This window comes from Toxorhynchites rutilus, chromosome 1, assembly GCF_029784135.1.
Source record: "Toxorhynchites rutilus septentrionalis strain SRP chromosome 1, ASM2978413v1, whole genome shotgun sequence".
Taxonomy (NCBI): Eukaryota; Metazoa; Arthropoda; class Insecta; order Diptera; family Culicidae; genus Toxorhynchites; species Toxorhynchites rutilus.
The window spans coordinates 134,182,950-134,210,359 of NC_073744.1; the positions used below are offsets into that span (position 1 = coordinate 134,182,950).

The window sequence follows — 27,410 nt, forward strand, 5'->3', positions numbered from 1 at the left end:
CCGATTCGATTGGTATGCAAATCGTTAAAATCCGTTCGCAGCAAAAATAGATATTAACGTTAACTTTATTTCATAAGAACGTGAACTGTTTTCTGATTTGGCACCCTTAATATAAGACGTTGTCCTACGTCAAAATGTCACATTGTACACTGAGCTACAATTATTTTCTCTTAAACAATAATGTTTAATCATTATATTAAGCTTCAAATTACCAAATATTAGGTTGGGGAAAAAGTAATCAATATCGGTATCAAATGAAATTATCTGACTAATAGAATACAGTACATCATAAAATATTCCGTAGAAAGACAGGTAAGAAATAAAAATTAAAAATAAAGTTGAATAGTTTTATTGTAGAGAAATATACTAATGATACAGATACTTCACTAAATACTAGAAAATAAAATAAGTAAAAAAAAATTTTTTGTATGAAATTCAAAACTATTTTTAATATGCTTTGGATTGTCCGATTTGGGTCAAATATACACCGTTTTGTTAGAAAAATTGTTGAAAATTTGATTCTAAAGGTAGCTTCAGAATGTCTCTATCATAGAGGTCTCGGTCCTTATTAGCGAAAAACCATAGATATAGATTTTTACAATCTTCTTTTGATCCCAATTTCTTATCAAAAATTTTCCTATGCGAGGAAAAGGTGATGATCGTTTGGTGCCAGGTCCGAACTATATGGTGAATGCATTAAAACATCCCAATCAAGCTCTAGGAATTGTGTGGCCTTGCGTTGTCCTGATGCAACACAACACCCCTTCTGTTGGCCAATTCTGAACGTTTCTGGTCAATCGCTAGCTTCAAACGATCCAATTCGCAGTAGAGATAATAACTTACTGTATTGCACCAAAAAAACAATTAAAAAAATATTTTTTTTGTTTTGAAAATAAATCAAATTGCAGCTATTTTTCTGTTGTAGTATCGGCACGATAAACATCAATCACAATTTCAGCGGCCTGGCTTACTCAACATTTTTGTTTCATTAAATAAATAAATAAACAAATAAACAAATAAACATGGTTCCAGGATAGATCCGTTCATTTTGCGCATATCAAATGATTTGAGCTTTAACAGCAAACCTATGCCTATGGATGGGTTGAAGTATATTGACAAACTTAACACATTTTAAGATGCGCCAGAAATTATGATCTTGCTTTTCTGTCTTTACGACTGTCCGAATTGAGCAATTCTATATTAAACCCTAGACCAACAGCTATTCGTCTCAATAAATTTGCGTTATATTTCAGGCAATTCCTTGAAGACCCCCAGGTGCGACTGCCCCCGCGGCCAACCAAACAAGCACCACCTACCGAGCAAATTGAAACACGAAGCAAACGGTAAGTAAACAAACGAACGCAAAAAAAATACTTCTGTGGAATGCCTTGAAGCCTAGCATCGCATTCCGCCCTTGACCACCAAAATCTTAAGTGGCCCAAGCTAACACAGGTGCAGTGACGACACCGACACAGCATAAGGTCGTTCCTCTCATAATTTGTTTAGCTGCCGAATCGCCGCCCCTGAACAAGCAGCTTTGACACTGGCAGTGGTTATTCGGAGGGTTTCAGACTCAATATAAGCATCAGGGTTCGTAATTATCGTGCGGAAATACGAGGCAATTTGTTGTCTTCTGATTGATATCGCTAATGATACCGGGAAAGCACTTTGTCGCACAGTGGGATTTCGAATTGAAAGAGAGAAAAAAAATGCAACACGTGAGTCCATTAATAATAGGCGCAATACAAATTCAGCTCAAGTGAGCGAGTGACATTCATGCAACTGCGGTCTCCGGTGGTGACCTTTTCATAGCGCGACGACCATAAAATTATCATTAGACCAAAAATACGAGCCATCACTTAAACAAAAACCCCGCAAACGCATTCGAGGGCGAGGTGCCCACAACGAGAGTCAATGCGGTGTTGAATTTGAATGTCATGTAGCATAAGTAAGGAGACACCGAAGAAACTGTGAATTGAAAATGCAAACAAAAATTATGCCGGCAAACAGTGGAAGTGTGCTTTTGTAAAACAAGAAATATAACCACCGTTTGGAGACGGTCCATGCTTGTAAATATCGGTTGCCATTCGGTAGCTTATCTTGATTCGTTCATACCGCAAATGAACTGAGCGTACAAACCCCTGATATTGAACTTAGAACATTCTAGACGTTCCGAGCGACCTGCTTCTAGTAGCTTTCAATAGCGGTTAGTGGAAACCGGTTTCAAATCAAGCATTATCTGGCAAGCTTTCGATCGCTCTATCTCGATGTCAAGTGCAACTTGTCCCAACAAAGTAAGTTTTTGTGGGTCTAACAGAAAGGTGCCCAGCTCCTATTTGTATAAAGCAGGGGTTTTCACATTATTCTATGGCAGAGCACTTTTTATAGCAAAATTTTTCGATGGAGCACCTGCATTTTTCAATCAATAAAACAAATCCTATTTGCATATACATTGCCCAACTGGGAACAACTCTATTTCGGTTGCGAGTCGCAGTTACACGGCATCTGACCCAAAGTAACAAGATAAATCACTATACCGTTTTGTCTCATATTCCGAACACTTAAGCTTTGATGGCCATTAAACAGTGTCTCATTACTCAAAATGGTATACTTTCGCGAAATTAATTTGATTTGATTGGATACAATAGAGCCTTCTTTTTCATTTGACTACAATAAAATTGATTTACAAATACATATTCATGGTGAAAAACTAAAAATATGTTTAATCACTTTTGTCTCAAATTCCGAACACCATTTTTGTTACTGACTCATATTCCGAACACTTTTGTCTCAAATTCCGAACAGCAAAAATGCATTTTTTCTAAAAAGTCATAACTTTTAAACACCTGAACCGATTCATAGAATCGATATATCAAATTAAAGTCAAGTAGTCTTTTTTGGAAAAATATTATGTTCGCAAAAAAAATTGTTTTTGCTTTTGTAATTATTGATTGTATTTGTTTCTTATAGTTTACATGGTTTGAGGACCAACGGCGCTATATCGGTATCGATACCTGTAAATGATGTTAAAATGATGTCTATAACCCAAAGAATGTCAATGTTTTGAATATTTAATTATTTATGACATTAAAGTTCAGTAAATTCACATTTAAAAATGAAGTAATCGCAATTTGAATCATGCGTAGAAACTTGATTTATATTCCGAACACTAAATTTAATGAAGTATTCTGCAAAAATACCATTTTATTTCATCCATTTATTGTAGATTCTTACCATTTCTACCACTTAACATGAAAACAGTAAGCAAAATAGTTGTAAAAACCACACAAACTAAAAAATTAACGATGCTTGTTTTTAACATAATTTGCTAACGTAAACATATTATTATTGGTTTTGAGTGTCACTTTTTTGCAAATGCTAAAAATTATATATTATAGGCTGTTAAAATGAAGGCTATAACCCAAAGAATTTCAGGGTTTTGATTATTCAATTATTTATAACATTAAAGTTCAGTAAATTTACATTTGAAAATGAAGTGTTCAGAATTTGAATCATGCGTAGAAATTTGATTCATATTCCGAACACTACTTCAATATTAATTTTAATGAAGATTTCTGCATAAAATATCATTTTTTTCCACCCATTTATTGTAGGTTCATATATTATCTAGCACTTAACATGAAAATAGTCAACAAAATAGTTGAAACAACTACAAAAACTGAAAAATGAAAGATGTTTTTTTCTACAGAATTTGCTAACGCAAACATTTCATCATTGGTTTTGACTGTCACTTTTTTTGCAAATGTTTAATATTATAAATTATAGGCTGTATCGATACCTGTAAATGATGTCAAAATGAAGCCTATACCTTAAAGAATGTCTGTGTTTTCATTATTCAATTGTTTATAACATAAAAGTTTAGTAAATTTACATTTAAAAATGAAGTGGTCGGAATTTGAGATTGTTCGGAATATGAGACAAAACGGGATGCTCAGTGAAATTAAATTGAAGGATATTTTTTTAAGGTGGGTTTTCAAGTGGGAGCATTTGCTATAACTTCGCGGAGCACAAATTTCCCGCGAAGCACCATTTGAAAACCCCTGGTATAAAGTGATGTTCGAAATAATAGCAGTGGCATGGACATTTTCAAGAAACAAATTCATATTTGATAAGTATTCTTTTTTTGTAATTCTCTATTGATTTGAAAAGTGTTTTAACCCTCCTGTACTCGCGTGCAAAATCATAACACGTATTCTCGCGCACGGTGCGAGATTGTATTTTTTTTTCCAAGTTTTATTGGCATTTATTTGAATAAGAGGGTATGATTAGATAAATAAACTCCAAAACACATGTTCTCTTCGTCTTTATTATGTTTTAATAGTCATTACCCACCAGACAGAGTAATTTTTGATACTCCAACACAAATATCGAAATTCGAATTTTTCACTGTTATTAATTAAAAGTAAGCAACTGAATATAATTCATGGAAGTATAAAGAGCTATAAAATAACATAAAAACGTATCAATCGATTGTGGTTTCATTGGAGTAAGAATCAGAACAAAGCATAACTGCTTGCTCGAAACAAACATATTTTTGACATATCATGCAGTTGTCGCGTGTTTTCGGGTTTTTTTTTTATCGAAAAGAAGAATGTATATTCTGGATAATTACCAGATGATAAAGGTTCTGTAATATAAAGTTTGCATATTTCTAATATTCTTTGTCTCTGTATTCTTGGTAAACTAAGAAGTCATGCCTTTTATTGGATGGGGAATAAAAAGATGATATGAAAGAATTTCTAGGAACTTCCTTTTATTTTTCTTGTTTTCTTGTCGATATTGTCCACTATAAAAAAATATATCCCCGAAACTGTAACTGTTAAAAATTACATAAGCCACCGATTAGTTTATAGTTTATTGCTTACAATTCTTCCACAAAGAAATTCTTTCACAAGTGTGTATATGTATGACCATTATATTTAGCGAATAACTATACGAAAGACAAACATTTATATTTGGCTTTTGAACGTTTGAATCTAACAACGAATATATCGACGGATAGTTAATATATGGATCCGTTCAATCCAGTGACAAAAGGGACTGAAATCAAATAAGAACAGTCCGGTAACGATCTTATGCATTTATACATTTATACGATTTATACATTTCATTCAACAATATTCTAGAATTTAAAAAAAAGTACTTGTCCAAAAAAAGTTACTCCTATACTCGCGACGGTGTGTCAGACCGAAAGTGTTAGAAAAGTGGCACACGTCCCCTTTGTACCAACACATGCGATACGCTAAACGATGACGAACGACGAATAACGAAGCTAGAGAGAATCGCAAAGTCGTAATGTTGGTATTTTCTGAGAAATGAACGAATTATTGATGTGAATGTGAATTTACTGAACTTTAATGTTATAAATAATTGATAATCAAAACCCAGAAATTCTTTGGGTTATAGCCTTCATTTTGACATCATTTACAGGAATCGCTACAACCTATAATTTATAATATTAAGCATTTGCAAAAAAGTGACTCTCAAACCCAATGATAAAATGTTTGCGTTAGGAAATTCTGTAAAAAACAAGCATCGTTTATTTGTCAATTTAGTAGTTTTTTCAACTATTTTGTTTATTGTTTTCATGTCAAGTGTCTAGCACAGGTAAGAATCTACAATAAATGGATGAAATAAAATGATATTTTATGCGAAAACTTCATAAAAAATAGTGTTCGGAATATGAATCAAGTTTCTACGCATGATTCAAATTGCGAACTCTTTATTTTTTAATGTGAATTTACTGAACTTTAATGTCATAAATAATTAAATATTCAAAACCCTGACATTTTTTGGGTTGTAGACTTCATTTTAACACCATTTAAAGGTATCGATACCGATATAGTGCCGTTGGTCCCGAAACCATGTAAACTATAAGAAACAAATACAATCAATAATTACAAAAGTAAAAACAAATTTTTTTGCGAGCATAATATTTTTCCAAAAAAAACTACTTGACTTTAATTTGATATATCGATCATGTGAATCGGTTCAGTACTTTAAAAGTTATGACTTTTTAGAAAAAATGCATTTTTGCTGTTCGGAATTTGAGACAAAAGCGATTAAATTTTTTTTTAGTTTTTCACCATGAATATGTATTTGTAAATTAATTTTATTGTAGCTCTATTGTATTCAAAAATCAAATTAATTTCGCGTAAGAGTACCATTTTGAGTAATGAGACACTGTTTAATGGCCATTGAAGCTTAAGTATTCGGAATATGAGACAAAACGGTAATTTGTGCACAATGCTATAGTAGTGAATTGTTCTCTATTCTTTAATTTCTTCAACATTACCCGGGAAGTTTTTGTATCGCTGTCTTCGGCTACCTTCTGTGCGTCAAAAGAGGTATGCTGTAACTGTTCCTGGCAATGATTATCCATCAGCAGCTCAAAATTGTTCAGTCATTTCGTTATGGATTTACGAAATGGTCTGGAGCGAGTTATTCCACACTCGTTTGCGCGAAATTCCCGTCTTACCAGCATCCCAATATCAGAAAAATCGCAAACCAATGCTATTCCTGTTAAAACTTCCTCAGAAAACTCACGCTAGTCGATAATCTACAAATGCGACAATAAGTGTATTTGATAGTTTGATAGTCGATAAAATCGTGAAATATTAGCACGAAGTGTAAAAAAATCATAAACACGAGAGTGCCGAATGAACACAGCGCAGAATTCAGATAAAGGAAGACGGGGTAAGACCGTCCCCCTAAGAAAACCAATTTTCAGTTAAACGTTCTTTCTTTAGGACTTTTGTTGTACTACATATCATTGAGTATATAATAATCTACTACTAAAAAATGTGTAACTGTTGATTGTATAACTGTTTCAGCGTTTTCTCATTCATTTTTGAAATGATAAAAAAACACTTCTTATTTTGCTGGCGGGGTAAGAAGGGCCACCCGCGGGGTAGACGAAACGATACTATTTTCAAACAGTTTAGTCTAGTAAAAATAACAGAAACAGTGTTGTCTAAGGTACTAAATGTTTAGGGTTGTTCATAAACTACACACAAACTTCTGAAAAGGATATCTACATTCCATGTGCAGAGTTTAAAAAAAAATCATGAAAAATTTACCAAATTATCAGATGATTATCTACGTGGGTCTAAAATCTCTCAAAATCTGTTCACGTGAAGTCTTAATGACCCCGAAGTAGGTATTTTTCGGTTTTCAAAAAATTCAAACTTTGACGGCTGTGCGACACTAGTAAATGAAGTCCGATTGAGCTGATATTTTACATAGGGTGGTTTTTCGTGGGAATTAACATTTTTAATCAAGTTCGCTTTAAACATTCAAGGTCGACTCGATAACTAATCAAGCAAATGGAGCCAAATTTGGCATGTGAAGGTATTGAAGGTATTGATAACAAAAACAAATTTTGGGCGGGACGAAGTTTGCCGGGTCAGCTAGTAATAGATATAATTTTATCAAATAATAAGCGTTTTTTTCCATTAGATGTTTCCTTCATTATGAACTAATTAATTAAACCAAAACAAAAACAGGTAATAATATCATGTTGTCAAGCAGAAAAAAACAATTTAATGAAAAATCAAAATTCTCATCTTTTTCATCTGAAAACTACATGAAGGTCTTCAAAAGTATGGCTCAGCTTAGAATAGTAGCTTCCGTCGTTTTATTGGATAGCGTGGAATACTGTTGTTCGAAATTAGTCAGGCAATCTTTTCCAGCCATTTCGTATCTCTTCCATGTAGCTGGCATTAGAATTCGGAATTTGCGGCGCACAGCCGGTGTCTTGCTTGCAGTTGTTTTGACATTTGTACCGTTCGCCACAAAGTATATTGAAATATCCACCAGGTATACCACATTACTCGATGCATTGTTGTGAGTTCTGATATTCATAGTTAGCGTTTGTCTCGTTTCAAATGCACTGGGTTTAGCAGTTAAACATAAGCTTTCTACATTTGTTTACAGCTTGCGTAATGAAACGCGGCATACCTGAAAATATGAAAAAATATGTTTTTTTTCCAAAAATTAATGCTTTATTCTGCGAAAATGGTTACAAATTTAATATTCAAAGTATTGCTCATCGCTAGTCACAACTTTTTCCCATCTTTCTGGCAACACACTAATCCCTTTACGGAAATAATCGGCCGATTTGTCGGCTAACCACGAATCGATCCAATTTTTGACTTCATCAAAAAATGCTGGTCAACCAGGCCATGTTGCGATCGGAAAAGGTAGTAATTCAGCGTTTCCAAGTATGTTTTGACCGGTTTCGCGACATGCGGCCGAGCATTGTCGTGCTGCAAAATAACTTTATCGTGTCTTTGCTCGGATTGTGGCCGTTTTTCCTTCAGTGCACGTCTTAAACACATCAATTGTCGTCGGTAGAGGTCCTCCGTAATGGTTTCATTCGGTTTTAGCAGCTCATAGTACACCACACCCAGGTGGTCTCACCAAATAGACAACATAACCTTCTGGCCGTAAATATTCCGCGCGGCCGTCGATGTTGATGCATGGCCGGCGTATACATACGTTGCCCGACGTTTAGGATTGTCGTAATGGACCCACGTTTCATCGCCAGTAACGATACGATGCAAAAAACCCTTTATTTTATGCCGTTGGAGCAGTTGTTCGCGCGTGAAAAAACGGTGTTCGACGTCTCGTGGCTTCAATTCATACGGTACCCAATGTCCTATCTTTCGGATCATGCCCATTGGTTTTAAACGATGTCTGAGAATTTAATTCACTGGAATAATAATCAAGTTACGCCATCTGTTGTAAAACCGAAATTTAGGAAAGGTATTATATTAGTTAGGTTCGGATAAAAAAATGAAGGTTTTTTTTCATATTGAATTTATTTTCCATATTTATGAATTGTTAAAGGCGTATCGGAACAACAAAATAAATCATAAAAAGGTTGATTCATTACATACAGATTCTGTATCTGAAATTTGGCGGGAAATCTGTAAAATACAGAATGTTCTGTATATGTTGCAATCCTGGCTGTGTCCATTGTTCTCCCCGCTCAGCGAAAGCGTTCTGTGCAATGAAGGGATATTGCTGATGATGGACACCGAATGAAAAGTGGAGGAAGGAAGTGAGAAGGTCCCACGTCTCTCCGGTTATGTCCACGACATTATCCACCCGTCGTTTTTCTCTTGGTTGTGATGGAATCCTCGGTACTATGTCGGTTGGCGTATTATTTCATATGCTTAAGGAAATTCTGAAGAAATCTGTACAAAAAAAACTAAATTAGATTTTTTTTACAAATTGTAAATTTAATTTTCAACAGGAAAATGGCCCACAATACACCGTTAGAAAGACTTTGTCCTCCTCCTACAAGAACAAGACGAATGAATGAACTTTACGTATCAAAATCAATCTCATAAAAACAAATCATACGAAGTTTCTCGTATGATCAAACTGAGACGAGTCTCATAATCTCCATGGGATTTCACGAATAAACCTGTATCGTCTTGAGCCACTAAAGTGAATTGGACGAAAAGATTTGCGGCTGGCGAGTGACACAAATTGAATAATGATGTTTTGATTGATGGCAGGCACGCGAACTTATTGTTGGCACAAAAAAAAAATGTGGCTCCTCAAAGCGGTTAGGAAGAAGCGGCGCTTGATTGATGAGTTCGGCCAATTTACAAATTACAAAAAAGATGATAAAAATAAATTATATTGATCTTTTTGCGACACGGTAACTGACCTGTCGCAACATACACACTTACTCATTTTCTTTCAGTAAAACATAGCATCCCCAAGGGCCAGCCCTGAAAGACTCTTCCGAGGCTTCAAGACGTGACTCTCGTTTTTGTCTGTCGTAGGTCAGTTCCGAACCGACCGACCATGTACTGTCTCACATAGGAAAGAACTTGTTTACCTCTGAAGTCGCGGGCCAACTCATACGCACATTTGCGAACACATATCAATGGATATGAACTCTTACGGTTCTGTTTTTTATCCTATGTTCAATTTTTGTTTTCGGCATAACCGGTGATGTGTGTGTGTGTGGTTTTTGCTTTCGAGCCCACTATTGATACGAGCGAAACTGTTCGACCTTAAAATTCTTGAACGTACGATTATTTTTTCGCATAACCTTGAGGTCAGCTCCACATGGAAGCAGAAACGCGATCAACGTTGTAAAATATTCTACTGTAACCACTCTGGCCGGAGGGAAACAATCTTACCTTTTTATCAATCGATTTAACATGGGCTAGATTTTACGATCATAGTGTTCATGAAACCATTGAATCGTATCGCTATTCGATTAGTTTCGGATGTAATTATACATGATTATAATACCATAACATTCCAACTATTGTTATTTATTAAGTGCAATTATGAACTCTTTGGAATATTTTACAAATATTCGAGGCAGGTCTTTTGAGCCAAATTAGTTCACGTCCGCTCGTAAATCGTAAAGTATTAGATCACGTACGTTAGAATTAGTAACAGAAAACAAATTGAGGAAAAATAAGTGCAGGGCTACCCAGAAGAAAAGCACTTGGATCCAAATGGACATCACATGTTCTAATTCTCTACATATATTTTTTTTCATGTTTTCATGTATTGAGACTACAATCTATATTACAACTGACATATTCAATGAAAGAAAAGACAATTTCAGGAATTATCAGGAATTGAATCCAATTTCTGGACAATTGGACGAATACATTTAGACTAATTTTGTTTTCGAGAAAATAATCCGTAAAGCGTTTTCGAAGAAGGTGAACAATTAATTGAATAACAATAAGTTGGCTGGGGGTCTTCGTAGCCACATTGGTTGCGCGTATGCTTAGTAAGCGATCGATCGTGTGTTCAAAACACAGGACCCTCATTGACCATCTCTGTGTTCTGCCGTAATATCGCAAAGTGACGCAAGCGCCAGAGGGAAGACTTTTCAGTACGAGACTTTTTATAAAATTGCATGTATAATCAGCAGACGCGTACATTACGAAAATCTGATCTGTACAAAATGTGTATTGTTTATAGAAAAACATTGCCATCGGCTTGATTTTTGAAAAAAATGCAGTTTTATTTAAGCTAAGCCACCAACGCCAGTTTATTGTGGAAACAGCAAATATAAATCGCTGTTTCCACAACCGATTGGCGTACACGAGAATCTGTTTCCAATTATTTTCTCCAACATGATGCCGTTGAGCAATGCATCAGAAAGCATCAGGGAGAAAAATTCACACACTTTTCCAACTTTGTAGCATGCGTCGAGCAGGTTAACGTAGTTGAGAACCCGACTGTAATAATTATGGGCAGAACCGATTTTTTCGAATTCAAGGAATGTAAACATCGTCAAGAATGCCTGAAAAAAAAAGACACTACATATAAGGGAATCCTTGTAATCAACAATGGTGAGTTTGAACTATTCAGTTCTAATATTTATGAGCTATATGTGAGAAGTGCAATACACTTCAATCTAGGATAAATGTTATTTTGAGTTTGGTTTTATGAATTTAAAGTACATTATTTTATGAGCTTCTTAGTACATGATTTGTAGTTCTGAAACAAAATCGCTATTATAAAAGTAGCATTGCATGGGGATGGACTGTTTTTTACGGAAGAAGTTGTTATGTGAAATTTACTGTCCCAGCTCGTTCATCCTACACTATCAGAACAGATAAAAAAATCACATCGCATCACTATCAAATTACGTCACAGCAGAGGAAAATGGCGCTTGCGCCACATCACAGTCGAAATGTCCACGCAACAATCATCAGCGATAGAGATCGATCCATGGTCGAATGAAGATCTGCTCTGCAAGAAACATCGGGCTGCTGTCCTATTAATAATACAACAATAATCATATCAACTGTCTCCGCTGTCCGATGGTCTAACTGGATAATGGAAAAACAGAAGGAATACTCTTACGCCGAAAAATGGCAACTGTGTAATGTGCTATTTATAAATATGATAAACATGTGACATGTACACGAATAAAAAATTCCGCTCTATTACAGCTAAAATGCTATTGAGTCTAAATAAACAAATGTGATAAAAAAAGTTTTCTGCAAATTGAAAAAATTATAGGAGGTTGTGTCCAAGATATGACCGCATTGTTGACGTAGAAACTACGCTGTTATTTTATACAAACCGCTTATTTATACCTTCGGATATTATTCTATAATGCTGTGAAATTTTAGAAACAACTGCTTAGTAGAATAATCTCTGAAATGGTTTTTTCATTGTAGAATCAGTTGACGATAATAGATTGATGATTCATTCTTGCCCTCGCAAAACAATACACTAGCTGATCGTATGTCGCAATTTATTTCATGTCAATGCATTGAAAATTTACCTCCAACGCTATTCCGGTGGCCTTTTTCGCAATTGACATAGACTCGGCTACAGTCGATTATATACATGTTGCACCAACACCATTATTCCACATCTCATAACTACATCAATATATCTTTGGCACCGCATGGAAACAACAACAATGTCAACACTTGCAAGTATCAAATATCATGCTATATGTTATTTAGTATTACCTCAAAGGAATCGCACCTCTAGGCATCGTTCGTACAATGTAAAACAAGCGCCAAACAAGCGTTCGCCATAGCATGCATACAGAGCCATACATTAGTGGCTCGAAACTACTAGGAATATAAACACTTCTCATCATTTTGCGCTATTCTCAAAATAAACGCTTCTGTTAATATTACTGGCCTCGAAAAACGTTGCATTACTTTCTCATGCTCGAAAGAAGCGCAGCTGTCACCCTTAGTGAGGGAAGTTTTGCTACTGACAAGCGAAACCTAATCACATACAAAATTCCAGACCAACATTTACTTTCTTGGTGACTAAACAAGCGAAATAAACTCTTTTTATTAATAAAAACCTCGAAAACAGTAGCAATGCTTCATTATGATCAATATTAGCGCAAATGCAATCCTAGTTGAAGGCAGTTTTGCGACTGGCACGCGAACCCAAATAACTTATAACATTCCAATAAGACATTCAAGATGGTTGGTATTCCCCAAATAATTTTTTGGCGCAGAACCTTAATGCTTGCTTCGTTATAACGTCAGTTTTATGCATTGATGCATTCTTAAAGGCACCAATGAAGCCTCTATGATGACGGAAAACAAACAATGTTAACTGCTTGGAAAGAGACTGAATTATAATTATAAAACAGCTTGTTCTCTGCTGTAACACCCATCGATGCGAATTCGCTGATGAGTTCGTCAAGAGCGACCGCCTTCACCACCAGCGGGGGGAGCTTGATTTTGGTTGCTGTCTGGGTAACGGCGTTTACATTTTCAACCGACGCGCCGAAATCGCCTGCTTCGCTGTTGTTCGATACGATGTCACACTCGCGAAGGCTCGGTTCAGTGCGAGCGCTTTTCACTGCACCAACATCGCGTGCATCATTAGATGCCTCGAAATTTTATTGCCCCTGGCAATGCGTTCGTTTTTTGCAGGACTCGAGCCTGCCTCTTCCTCTTGCTCATCACACACTACGCGAAGCGTCCAATTTATGACGCGGAAAGAAAAACACACGTTACGAATAACGCGAAAAACGAACAGAACAACCAAACGACGATATCCAGGTTTGATTACCACTGGTGGGGTCCAATCTTAGATCGAAGCGCAGCGAAAGCAAAGTGAACTGGATTGCTCAACAGTCCGATGCCGAATGAAAGTTTGCCTCAGCGAGATCCACTGTTTATACTCTAGGCAAGTATTCCCCTTCATTCTTCTACTTTTCCTTTGTTCACGGAGACTTTAAATCCTACGATTTCCCCTCCGTTGGTCGTTGATAAGTTGCTCGTTATTGACAGCTCTGTTCGGGAAAGCACACAAATGGACAGAACAATTGTATGGGAAAATGGAAACGCTTAAAGTTTTCATGAAATTTAACCATTTACAAACCAGGAGATTCTAATGTATAGCATATTAAACAAATCTTACGGTATTTCCGATTCGTTTAGTATATAAATCGCCAAGATCCATTCGCGGCAAAAATAGTTATTAACGTTAACTTTATTTCATCAAAATGTGACCTATTTTCTGATTTAGCACCCTTAATGAAAGACGTAGTTCTACGTCAAAAAAAGCTGACATCGTGATAACAATTCGAGACCCCATGTACGATCCAGGACAGCCTCTGATGTCCTATTGTTTGTCTCTCGTTTCCATGAACATACTTTCAATCAACTGTTTCTGATTTTAGGTTTTATGTGTTCAATATTTTGGGATTAATTCGAAAAGTCGTTCGAAAAGTTCGTGCAAAAATGTATACTACTTAATTGTTTGCGGAGAACATTTTTTATTCTTCAACATAGTCATTAATTTCTGCAATCACCTCTTCGATTGAATAAAATCTTTTTCTGGTTAGCCATTGCATCAAATTGGGGAACAAATAGTAGTTCGAGGGAGCCAAATCTGGAGAATAAGGAGATGTAAAACCAGTTGGAATCATATTACGGTTTATTTTGTAACAACACCTGCTGAGGCGTGAGTTCGTGTGTTGTTGTGATGGAAAAATAATAGAGGGTTGTGGACAGGTTGTCGCAGAATAACGAAATTGTTTCAGTCAATTCGTTGGACATCTCAAACCAAAATGTTACCACAATGATTTTACTTTAGACACATGCTACATGCATGGGGATGGGAAAAAATGTTCATGCGACATTAATTGATTTTTTTTATATGCAGCGGACGCCTTCAGGCAATACAGGGCGGACTCGAATATATACAGTATCTAGATTCTTTCCACTGTTTATGATCGGATCAAAAAAAAAAAAATTTAAATTGTTTTATATACATATATTTATTATTTTTGAATATAAAAGAAGAATTAGTTTTTTGATTAATCCTCTTGAAGTCAGAAAATGACTGTCTCATACAAAAAAAAACAAATATTCAAAATCTTCCAGGAGATGGTAGATCATTATGATGAAGAAAATCCTTGTACGCATCGTAATTTCAGCGTTTCCTCAAACGATGGTAGTTTTATCAGTCCCCGAGTTGATTTTAATTTGATCGCTTTCTGGTGGATCACACCATTGAGGAAAATGGCGGTTCCTTCGGCTGAAGGAGGCAAGGATGATGATAGCTCAGATAATCGGTATGCGGAACTTTGGTCTTAAAGGAGACCATTAGATGTGGCACAGGAAAATTAAAACACTGAATAATCAAAACACTTTGGAATACTTTCAAGAACACGGATGGTTTATTCGCGATGCTACTTCTACAAATGTTGGAATTGGAATGATCGTATTGCATTGGTAGTAATCTGTATGCACTTTCATTCTGTTCGTATACGTTCGGCTGTTGTTCGTCATCGGGATATGCTGCTATTGTGTTATGCGCCACACACACACTACATTTCGGAAGGAAGGAAGAGGCTCGGATGGGAAAAAGGATACCGATGGACATTGGAGTATGGAAATAGGGATATTTGCTCCTCGTTCGCACTGTGGGGCGCGAACACTTTCCAAATCGATTATTAGTCATATCTAGACTTTCCGAGATCTCGCACAGCACGCAAAAGAGACAGTGTGCTTTACGTTATCCAGTCTCGCATCTCACAAAGTCATTGGGAGCTGCCTGCATACAAATGAGCGAGGTAGAAGGCAGCCGAGCGAGCAAACTTCCTGTGCGCGCTGAAATTCCGAGAGACGAGTATCGATTTTCTCTTCCTCCGGCCCTTCCATGTGCAAGCGATGAGACCGGGCTTTAGCACGCAAGCTTGGGATTGGCTCTTTCTCTTCTCTTACGTAAAATTTTGTGATGTGTTCAGGAAATGCCTCATCGCGTTTCGATGCGAACGATGCACATGTGTTGTGTACACGAAGAGATGCTCGTGCATTAGTGCTCGCGAGACTTTCTCGTGTACCTGCCTCAAAGTGACATTTTGTTAGGCTTTCTGAGATCTCGCACAGCACGTAGAAGAGACAATGTGCTTTGCTCTATTCAGCCTCATATCTCACACAATAATTGCGAGCTGTGTGCAACAAATGAATGAATTGATTGGATGACTTTAGCAGCGATATTTATGTGAAACAGTTCTTCATCACTAATTGTTCTACGTGCCATATTACGAAGATTAAAATTTAAACACCAGAAACACAACTTCCCCGACAGCACCAAATGTCACTTTGAGGCAGGCACACGAGAAAGTCTCGCGAGCACCCACACATGTGAATCACTCAAGTTGAGGTGCAACGAAGTATTCTTGAGCACATCTCAATATTTTACGAAAGAGAAGAGAAGGAGCCGAACCAAGGCTCTTGTGCTAAAGCCCGGTCTCATCGCTTGCACATGAAGGGATTGGGAGGAGGAGAAAATCAATACTCGTCTCTCGAAATTTAGCCGCGCGCGCTCAGGAAGTCTGAAAACCTCTCAATATTTTACGAAAGAAAAGAGAAAGAGCCAATCCCAAGCTCGCGTGCTAAAGTCCGATCTCATCGCTTGCACATGGAAGGGTTGTGAGGAAGAGGAAATCGACACTCGTCTCTCGGAAATAAAGCGCGCGCACAGGAAGTCTGGTCATTTCACAAATCGACTGGTTGTATTCTAAAAATTTCTAAATCGATAATATTTTCTAAAAATCGATAATATTTGCTGTGGAAATCTTAAACCGAATCAGTTCTCGAATCAACTAATTTTCTACAAGTATAAAAGATATCATCACCGATTTTTAGTGCATTTATAATTATAATACCTTCCTTCTTTTTTTTCTTTCTCCCACACATCCTCTATCCAACGTAAATGTTTTATTAAATTAGCCATTTCGTATAAAATCACTTTTAAAAATAAACAATTAAATATTGTATTTATACGGTATGCTATGCTCATATTGTTGTTGTTACGGGTGACTACAAGAAAGAAACTCTTTTTAGTGCGAGACTTCCGTCAATTTTCTTGCATCTTCAAACATAACAGAAATGAGTTTTTACATGATGTTAAATTCTTTTTGCGTAAACAAGACTTTATTCAATATAATTAGAATGATCCGACCTAATTTAAATAACACCGTTAATTTCGATTTTTTTGTAAAATTATTAGATGCACACTCTTATTATTATAATTCTTTTATACGATCGTCCCGAACCATATTTGTTTGTGCGGTCGTCCCGATCCGCATTTTTCCATTTTCTTTTTTACTCATGCGGTCGTCCCGATCCGTACTTATTATAAAAGATTTATATATTTTTACCCATTTAAAAAAAAAGTGGAACATATCGGTGTTAATAATTTGTTCGTTTTCCTTGTATTCTTCGTTTTCTTTAAAAATACCGCTTATTATTAATATATGACCCGTAATCATGAGTTCAATGCGTTACTACGAAGTAATATGTATTATTACAATAGATTGCAATATTGCAAGACTGTTGTACATCAGTACTTATTTTGTTCAATATCACCCGCAAAACATAGAAACATTATTTTTAAAAAAATGCTTTGTTTTGTTACCCTATAGCAACCAAAGTATTGAGCTGCATTAATTGAAAAATAACTCGTTGTTTCTGCCAACAAGCTTCAATTTTGCTATCATTCAAGTCAACCTGCAGTTTAACATGGGGCATTAGAATGTCTGCCAACCATACTGTTTAATTTATACTTTTCAAACAAACTATTTACTGATAATCTTCATGTCTCCTATGGTAAGATACTTCTGCTACTTGTAGTCTTCCGCTAACGGGGTAATCTCGGGCTGACCACTCATGTCTTAATGTAATTTCGAGTTGTCCCCCCAAAAGGTTCTACTGCTCGTTTGCACACACACAAACATGAATGAAAAAAAAATGGGTGGATTATATCTATGATATAACCGCAAGGTTGACGTGGGACTATCATTATCTTAGTAAACATTTGTATTGTATCAATTAAATTACCGATTGAATGACACAATTTTCGAATTCAATTGAATTCAACATATTTACTTTGTAATTAAAAAGTTTGAACAGTCGCCAATTAAGACCAATTGATGCATTGTAATAGATTATGTTCTTCGTTACAAGTAAATTTAATGACCGTCCTTTTACATTTGATATGTTGCCTAGGACTACCAAAATATGTGAACGGAAGAATTGTCAAACAATCATTGTATCTGAAATGACGATTTTCCCAGGCTTCTCAGTTTAGAAGTACGTTTTAGGGAAACATATTCCGGTCTGTACAAAAACAAGCGAGTACAAAAGTACTTGCAGCTTGCATATATTCGCAAAGCGGATTCCCGGAATACCTCCAACTTGCATGTATTTGCGAAGTGGATTCCCAGGCACATTGATTTTGTAGTTGGTGTTAGGGAAACACAACACGGCGGGGACAAAAATACCCCTACTTGCATGTATATTTTCAAAGCGGATTCCCACAGCAGCATTGATTTTGAAGTCTGTGGTGGAGAAACCGCAAATCGGGCCGATCAAAACTTGCCAGTTAGGGCGTTTAGATAATGACATTTTACATTTATTCAATTGTTTATCTCATGAAAAATTGCACTTTATTAATTGTGATAGACGCGTAGAAATATTTCCTATTAATTGATGCAAACATCTTTCCGATCTATTGAAAAATGTTCGAGTCATAAGCATTCGAAATCTTTCATTTTTTCCTGCATGTTCTGTGTTTAGGTTTTCATTTACCCCCTATATATTCCGGTTAGACGTAGTCCCACGTAAAAAAAAAGGATTTTTCTAACTTCTGCTTAGAATATTTCACACACGATGGGAATCAAACCAAATGCACTTCGGAAACGTACAACTTTAGTATCACCTAATTCCCACGCAGAAGCCCTGAAAGATCACGTCTCAAAATATATCAATTCAAGGGTTTTCCGACTATCCCGTTTAATTCTCGCTCATGATGCGTCCATGAGCGTCCCCGGGATAGTCGGAGACCACTCGAATCCGGGCGGTGATTGCCTTCTGATAAGATGGCGGAAAATGTGCCGAGTGCCCAGCCCACATGATTGCTAAACGAACGATGCCCGTGTTGCACATCAAAATCACGTTGCGTTGCCTTTTTGGTGCCCTGTTTGTTTTCCACTCAAAGTTCGATTTAAATTGATCTTTTTAGCACCCACCAAATACAGAGCATTGTTTTCCGTCCATAGCGATTACCCATTCCAATGCTCGTTTTTTTACTATGGGCCTGATTCTCGAATACACTTCACGCTGGAAACGAAATAAACGGTACGCCGTTGAACTACATTTTACGAGTTAGTGAAGTGTCGAAGATTATAATGAGTTTTCAGGCAGAATGAACACTTTTCAAATAAAAATCATTAATGAAAATTTACTTCTTCGTATCAAACTAGTGTTAATATGAATGGAAAACTTTGTTTTCTTCATGTAGTATAATAATCTCATACAAAAATTTTATCTGAAGATAATTCGATATTATAATGATAAGTTTTAGTGGGAAACTAATTTCGTATCCTGGTGTCGACACCGTACCGTTGTCATCGCTTATACGTTTCATTTCGTTTCCACCGTGAAGTGTATTCGAGAATTGCACCAGTTGTGGATGAAATGGTAGATCAATTCTCTGAACTTCAGAATATTTTGAAGGACCAAGAACATCTGATATTTATATAAATAAGTAATAACACGTTGCTGCTTGGGTAGGCACCACACGTACCGTATTGAAATCGTAAGTGTAAGCAGGAGAAAAATAACATAAAGTTGAGTATGTAAGAAAAGAAAGATCGATGCAAGGTATATACACCTTGAATCGATCGAACGATAAATGCCAGGAAACCAAATTGGTGGGGAGGGAGAGAAAGAGGGTGGGTATTTTTTTCGTTGTGAATTTATTTTACACCAAATAGGTAAAACTAAAATACACATATAAAAAACTGGATAAAACTGATGAGTATTTAAAAAAAAACTGGAATAGTTTGGGATTTTTCTGTTTGTCCGGATCGAGAAACACAAACTGGAAGAATCCAGTTTAAACTGGACCAAGATTTGTAAGCTTCCTGTCGATCCCGAACAATCGGTTAGGAACCGCTAATCTTATATGCAGGTAGCAGGAAAGATGACACCTAAAAATATATTGGCAGTGTTATAACCTCTTTCTTTTGACACTACTGAAAATTCAGTTAGCAGCGGCTTTTCTGAGACCTATGGGGCGTCAGCTTAGTACCGCCCTTTTCGAACATACTGGAAAAAGTGGAATGTCGAATTCTTCCTTTACCTACACTTGTAAACTACGAGGTCTGTTCCCAAAATATAGCGACTTTCTAATTTACGTTACAAAATTGAATTTTTATTCCTAGACTAGCTGTATCCTGCCACGCTTCGCTGTGGTACCTTGTGTCTACCATACAAATGCAACACAATTTTTTGCATAACTCGAGAATTTATCAAGCAAATGAAACCAAATTCGGCATGCGAAGGTTTTAGGGTCACCTTCGCATGACACTTCTACGCTCTCTCTGAGAGGGGGGGGGCGGATTACTGCTATACAAATGAAACATACATTTCTGCATAATTTAAGAACTAATCAAGCAACTGGAACCAAATTTGGCATGTGGAAGAAACATTTATAAGGTGGTTCAACACTCCTCCCATCTTTCTAAGGGGGAGCTGCCATAGTAATGAAACACAAAGGGCCTGGCCGGGTAAGGGGGTAAAAAGTGCCACCAAACAAAATCACTAGCTGTATGGCAAATATTGTAAAGGATATTAAATAAGAAATTTTGGCGGTTTATTTGAACCCCTATGTGGTTTGACGTAGGATCTATAGTGAAAAACGTACTTTTTCGTTTATTTCACGCCATCCTCAAAAGATTCGAGATAAAAATTTGAAAAAAATACTGAATGTGCATCTTACTACGGTGCATCAAGAAAAATTATCAAAAAAAAATTCATCAAAAATTTTAGTACTGAAAAAAATATTGAAATTTTGAAAAAAAAATTTTGGGATTTAGAAATTCAGTACTACTCTAATTCATATTTAAATGTGTTTCTACGGCTTTTCTAGATATAACCACACATTTCAGATTTTTTTCAGTGTTGCGCGGTACAAAAAATATTTTTTTATATTTCCAAAGAGTATGGCTAGGTGAGGGAGTAAAGAGTCCCCCAAACCAAATTACCAGCTGTATGGCAAATATTATATAGGATATTAAATAAGAAATTTTGGCGGTTTATTTCAACCTCTATGTGGTTTAACATAGGATCTATAGTGAAAAACGTACTTTTTCGTTTATTTCACGCCATCCTCAACAGATACGAGATAAAAATTCAAAAAAAATACTGAATGTGCATCTTACTACGGTGTATCAAGAAAAAATATCAAAAAAAAATTTCATCATAAATTTTAGTACTAAAAAAAAAATTGAAATTCTGAAAAAAAAAATTAGGATTTAGATATTCAGTACTACTCTAATTCATATTTAAATGTGCTCCCACGGCTTTTCTAGATTGATAAATATCTTCAAACATTTTTTTCAAATATCTTCAAACTATTTTTGACGTAGGACTACGTCTTTCATTTCTATACCGGGGTGTAAAATCAAAGTTTCGAAAACGAAAGCGTTACGACGGAGACCGAGATTTTGAGCGTTAATAGCTCCTAAACAACTGAACGAAATGGTATGATAAACACTTCATTCGATAGATAAAATGTCTACGCGTTCTATACTTGTTACTTTCTGATCCAAAAACTTGTTTCAATAGTCTTAAAATTGCTTTCAAAACAGGCTATTGAAATCACCCATCGGTATATAAGCGAGCGCCGCTCGGAAATCCACTCAGTTCTAATTGAACAGCGATTGGAGCATGTTGTCGCTGTTGTAGTGAAGCTCTTCGTTTATCATGAAAGCGCGAATGAACGGTGTCACCAAGAGCCTGTTTGTGCACCTTAGGCCAGAAGGGAATCCATCAGGAGGAGAGTGATGCCACAAACTGTTCCCCGGGAAGATCTCGAAGCAGCCGCTACACACACACACACACATATACACGCGCGGAATTCTTTCCGTTTGGATGCCATTCAGCATCGAGAAAGATCCGGAAAATAATCTGCCAGTTCCTCTGGGAATTTAAAATTACATTCATGTGAAAGAGTTTATTTTAATGTTTTCTATCCATGTAACACTGTGACCAAATACATTTGGTTTTGTGATTTTTCAATCAATCGCAATTAACAGAATAGCTTCTGAAGATTATTCTTCCCCATCAGTAGGATATTTCCGTATCCAATATTGTATGCGCCCGCAATCGATTATTGCTCAGTCGCCGAAAGTTCCGAGCTCAGAGAGTTCATTCCCCTCTAGTTTGCCTTCAAAATTGCCATCGTAAACCACGCCTTCACTCGATTCAATCACGCACAAAAAGCATACTTAGGCGATATTCTGGTGGTGAGACGCATTCATTTTTCGTGAGGACATCGACAAGACAACATCGTTGCTGAGGGTGCTGGACGGCGAAGGATCGAGATCTGCCCTGAAACGCAGGCAGTTTGTTTGAACCTGTGAGGGAGCACAGAGAAGCCGATCCTTCAGGAGAAGAGAAGGTGACCATCGAAGCAGCCGCTACACACACACATACATGCACGGAATTCTTTCCGTTTGGATGCCATTCAGCATCGAGAATGATCCGGAAAATAATCTGCCAGTTCCTCTGGGAATTTAAAAATACATTCATGTGAAAGAGTTTATTTGAATGTTTTCTATCTATGTAACACTGTGACCAAATATGTTTCAATCAAGTGCTATTAACAGATGGTTATCGAGTTAGCATAAACCACTGGTGGGCTTCCAGTATCGAGGAAAATGTGGTAATATCTAATCGTTACTGAAAATAATCTGCCAGTTCCTCTGGGAATTTAAAATTACATTCATGTGAAAGAGTTTATTTTAACGTTTTCTATCCATGTAACACTGTGACCAAATACATTCGGTTTTGTGATTTTTCGATCAATCGCAATTAACAGAATAGCTTCTGAAGATTATTCTTCCCCATCAGTAGAATATTTCCGTATCCAATATTGGATGCATAAAACCTTGTGCATCTAATATTGGATGCATAAAACCTTGTGCATCCAACGTAACACTCTCGTTTTCGAAGTCCCCCAAATATTCATTCATTCAGAATGAATTCAGATTCAACTTCAAACAAATGATCTCTAAATCAACGATAATCCTACGTCACCCTTGCGGTTATACCATAGATATAACCCACTTCCTGTTTTTCATCTAATAATAAAAAAAAATAAATACACAGTACAAAAAAATGTTATAGATTTTATGGCATTTCGAAATTTTGAAAAAAATATAACTTTGAGACCCACATCTGCTCAAATTTTTATTTAAATACGTTCGTATGTGTCTTTTTTCTACATGTTCCGTAATTTTTCCTGAACACAAAAAAAAATTTCTTCATCGTCTGCATAATTTTTTTTATTTTCTTGAAATCGATTATTTTATTGTATTCGTGGTTTTCAATTATGAGATTAAAAAAAGACGGGTGGGTAATGTCGGGGACATAACCGGAGTGACGTAGGACTATACAAAGGGGACAGCTTTTGTTAAATATATATTTTAAATATATTGTTTTATTTTCTTCTCCTACGTGAATACCTACCTATCTACCTGAAAAACGGATTAGTTTACTGTTTACTCTTTATGAACATGTTGGTGGTTCTGAAAAGAACCTTTGGCGTTGTGTTTTTGCGTTTTTTTATGAAGGCTCACCAACTAGCCCCGTACATGGAATACATCTTTACATTGTCTTTGATCCCCATGTACGTCCATCACGACCATTTGTTTTAGAAAGCATTGAACTGTATTTCCTAAACTCTTTTTTGGAAGGTTTAATGGCCCTGAAAAGCACCTTGTTTTATGGAATGGTTCCAATTTAGAAAACTTAGTACTCGTGGTTTTGAAAAAAAATCATTTTCGAACGCCCTCGATTCCGCCTTGTTCTGGATTTGCCACCAAAGCAGTTATGTATAAAGAATAAACTTTTTTCTTCTGCTACCTGATGCCGTTTTGCGATTGCGTTTGCCACTCGCCACTCGCTGCAACTGCCTGTTGTTGTCTTGATGTGTTGTGTTCTGAATGCGAGTTTTATTATCGTCGCGAGCAGCTTTACCAGCCAACTCGATCACTTCGGCGGCCGAAACTATATAACGCCGGCTAGGTGGACTGGTGCACTGGTACAAACGCGCTCGGCCTAGCTACCCTTGCTGAGCAACTGGCGGATACACCTACGAGGAACTGCACACATGCACGGTTCGAGTGGGACTTTGCCTTTCCCTTAACTTGTCCTCCTTTGTTACGTCCACGATGCCGATGCCGTATAACCACACGGGTTTACGGTTTGAAAGAAAATAAGATATTTTTTTGGGGTCCGCGTGTTTTATACTCTAGCGGTACACACTCACAGGATAGAGACAAATCGGCAGACTCAGCCAGAGGGGCGAGTCCAACGAGACGAACGAATGAGCGTTAAAAGGGAGCGATGGCAAAAAAATACATTCATTACGATTTGTTCGCTCGTTGGATTCACATGCAGGCTAAAAAGGGTCCTTTTCAGGATCACAAGATTATCTTCAATCTAAAGAGTTTATTGTTTTGTTATCTCTCGATATACCCATCTTGTTCGGCTAAACCTTTCTGTTTAGCGATTGCGTTTGCCACTCGCCACAGCTTTCACAGTTGGAAATTTTTTTCCCATCCAGTTTTGTGACATGTTGTACAGTAAATTACATTCAATGCGACGTACCGAAGCGCCACTAAGTTCGCATTGGAGGCGATTTTAACCTGTAATTGAACATTTGCGATGACAGTGGTACAGTGTCGACTTTCAATGTGGGGTCATAATTTGAATCTCTATGTTTACAAAAATGTCCAACTAAATAAGTCGCATTACATGTCCGTCCAATTAGCTAAATGTCGAACTAATTGTAAATTAATGTACTTTCAATCTGGAAACAATTTAAGAATTGGTGAAAATTGAATAATCAGGAAAGTCCCCAACTATCAATAAGCTCAGAACAACTGCCAAATTCACATACTCATCAGATCCTGGCAAACAAATTATGAAAACATCAATTTGTGTTTTATTATTATTTTGTATAATGTTTTAGAAAGCATTCAACTGTATTTCCTAAACTCTTTTTTGGAAGGTTTAATGGCCCTGAAAAGCGCCTTGTTTTATGGAATGGTTCCAATTTAGAAAACTTAGTACTCGTGGTTTTGAAAAAAAAACATTTCGAACGCCCTCGATGCCGCCTTGTTCTGGACTTGCCACCAAAGCAGTTTGTATAAAGAACAAACTTTTTTCTTCTGCTACCTGATGCCGTTTTGCGATTGCGTTTGCCACTCGCCACTCGCTGCAACTGCCTGTTGTTGTCTTGATGTCCACCGAACCGAATGAGTTCTGTTCCGAATGCGGGTTTTCTTATCGTCGCGAGCAGCTTTGCCAGCTAAGTCGATCACTTCGGCGGCCGAAACTATATAACGCCGGCTAGGTAGACTGGTGCACTGGTACTAACGCGCTCGGCCTAGCTACCCTTGCGGGAAAATCGAGCGGGATTTTGCCTTTCCCTTCACTTTTCCTCCTTTGCCATGTCCAGACATGGCTGCTTGGGTTGGTTTGTTGATGTGTTGTGATGCGAACTGATGTGGTGTACGGTTTGAATGAGAATGATCGTTACGGCAGCGGAGCGGGGATTTTTAAGCTAACTGGCTGGCTCGAGAATTACGCATGTGTGAGACTGCGACCAATGTTTCGTTCATATTTTTTCTTTTTCCTTTTCAATCGTGCTTCATTCTATTTCGCTGCTGCTCTGGTTGCCCGTTTTGGTCGGTACGATTTGAGGAGCACAAAATGGACCAATCAAAAATGGGCACATAGTGTATTTGGACAATGCTTAATATTTCACAATTATTCAATTATTTATCACAAGAAAAATGAAATGTTATTCGTCATGATAGATGCGTAGATATATTTCCTATCAATTGATGCAAAAACCTTTGCGATCTATTGAGAAATGCTCGAGTTATAAGCGTTCCAAATCTTGCATTCTTTCCTACTTGTTCAGTGCCTAGATTTCCATTTCACCCCCTATATCTTCCGGTTAGACGTAGTCCTACGTCAATAAAAAAAAACAAATCGGATTTTTGTTCTTCTCATTAATCTGAATGATCTCTATCGTACTGCTGACTCCTATGAATTTGGTAAACCATATAAATCCAATGTAAAGATAATCTCATATATTTTAAGATACGAGAAAAAAAAATTGTACAGCGCAATGCTCTAAATATACCGACAAAATTTAGACACATGAAAAACTAAATTTAAAAAATATTAGTGCAGTTATGGGTCTCTAAATTCAAAATAAATTAAAAATGCCCAAAGGCCAAAAAAACATTTTTTTTTTCGCACAATCCTTCTAAAAATTCAAGAAAAAATACGCTACATGTGGAAAAAACATCACATACGAACACATTTAAATAAAAATTAGAGTAAAATTAGGTCTCAGAGTAATATTTTTTTTTTAATTTTCGAAATGCCTGAAAATATATATAATTTTTTTTTGTACCGCGAAAAACACTCTAAAAATTCTGAAAAAAATCACATATACCTAAAATAGACGTAGGAAGAAATTTGATCACAAACTAGAGTAGTACTGAATGTCAAAATAAAAAAAAATTAAAAATTAATTTAAAATTTTTTTAGTGTTTGATTTTCTGATGAAAAAATTGTTTGAAAATGTTGATCGATACACCTAAGTAAGATGTATTTTCAGTTTTTTTTTTCATATTTTTGTCTGAAAGCTATTGAGAATGACGTGAAAAAAACGAAAAGGTGCCTTTTTCACCATATATCATATGGTGTACCATATAAGGACTCAAATATACGGTACTACTGCCAAAATGTTTTATTTAGTACCCTATACAATATTTTCCATACAGTTGGTGATTTGGTTTGGGGGACTTTTTACTCCCCTACCCAGCCAGACTATTAGGAAATATGAAAAAAAAAATTTGGTACCGCGCAACACTGAAAAAAATAACACATATCTAGAAAAGCCGTAGAAACACATTTAAAAATGAATTAGAGTAGTACTGAATCTGAAATTTTTTTTTGATATTTTTACTTGATACACCGTAATAAGATGCACATTCAATATTTTTCTCAAATTTTTATCTCGAATCTTTTGAGGATGGCGTGAAATAAACGAAAAAGTACGTTTTTCACTATAGATCCTATTCAAACCACATAAATAAACCGCCAAAATTTCTTATTTAATATCCTTTACAATATTTGCCATACAGCTAGTGATTTGGTTTGGGGGCACATTTTACTCCCTTACCCGGCCAGGCCCTTTATGCATAACTCGAGAACTTATCAAGAAAATGGAACCAAATTTGACATATGGAGGTTTTAGGGAGCTGTTTTTATGGTGATTTGACACTCCTTTCCCCTCTCTAA

General features: G+C 36.4%; 1 protein-coding gene across 1 annotated transcript in view; it reads left to right on the plus strand.

The window, feature by feature from the left end:
- LOC129772814 (short-chain dehydrogenase/reductase family 16C member 6) overlaps nt 1–27,410 on the plus strand; it is a 73,728-nt gene that overhangs the window by 15,704 nt on the left and 30,614 nt on the right. The window contains exon 2 of the mRNA XM_055776303.1: nt 1,254–1,343. Coding sequence (XP_055632278.1) covers nt 1,254–1,343 — 90 coding nt within the window. The remainder of the gene's footprint in view (nt 1–1,253; nt 1,344–27,410) is intronic.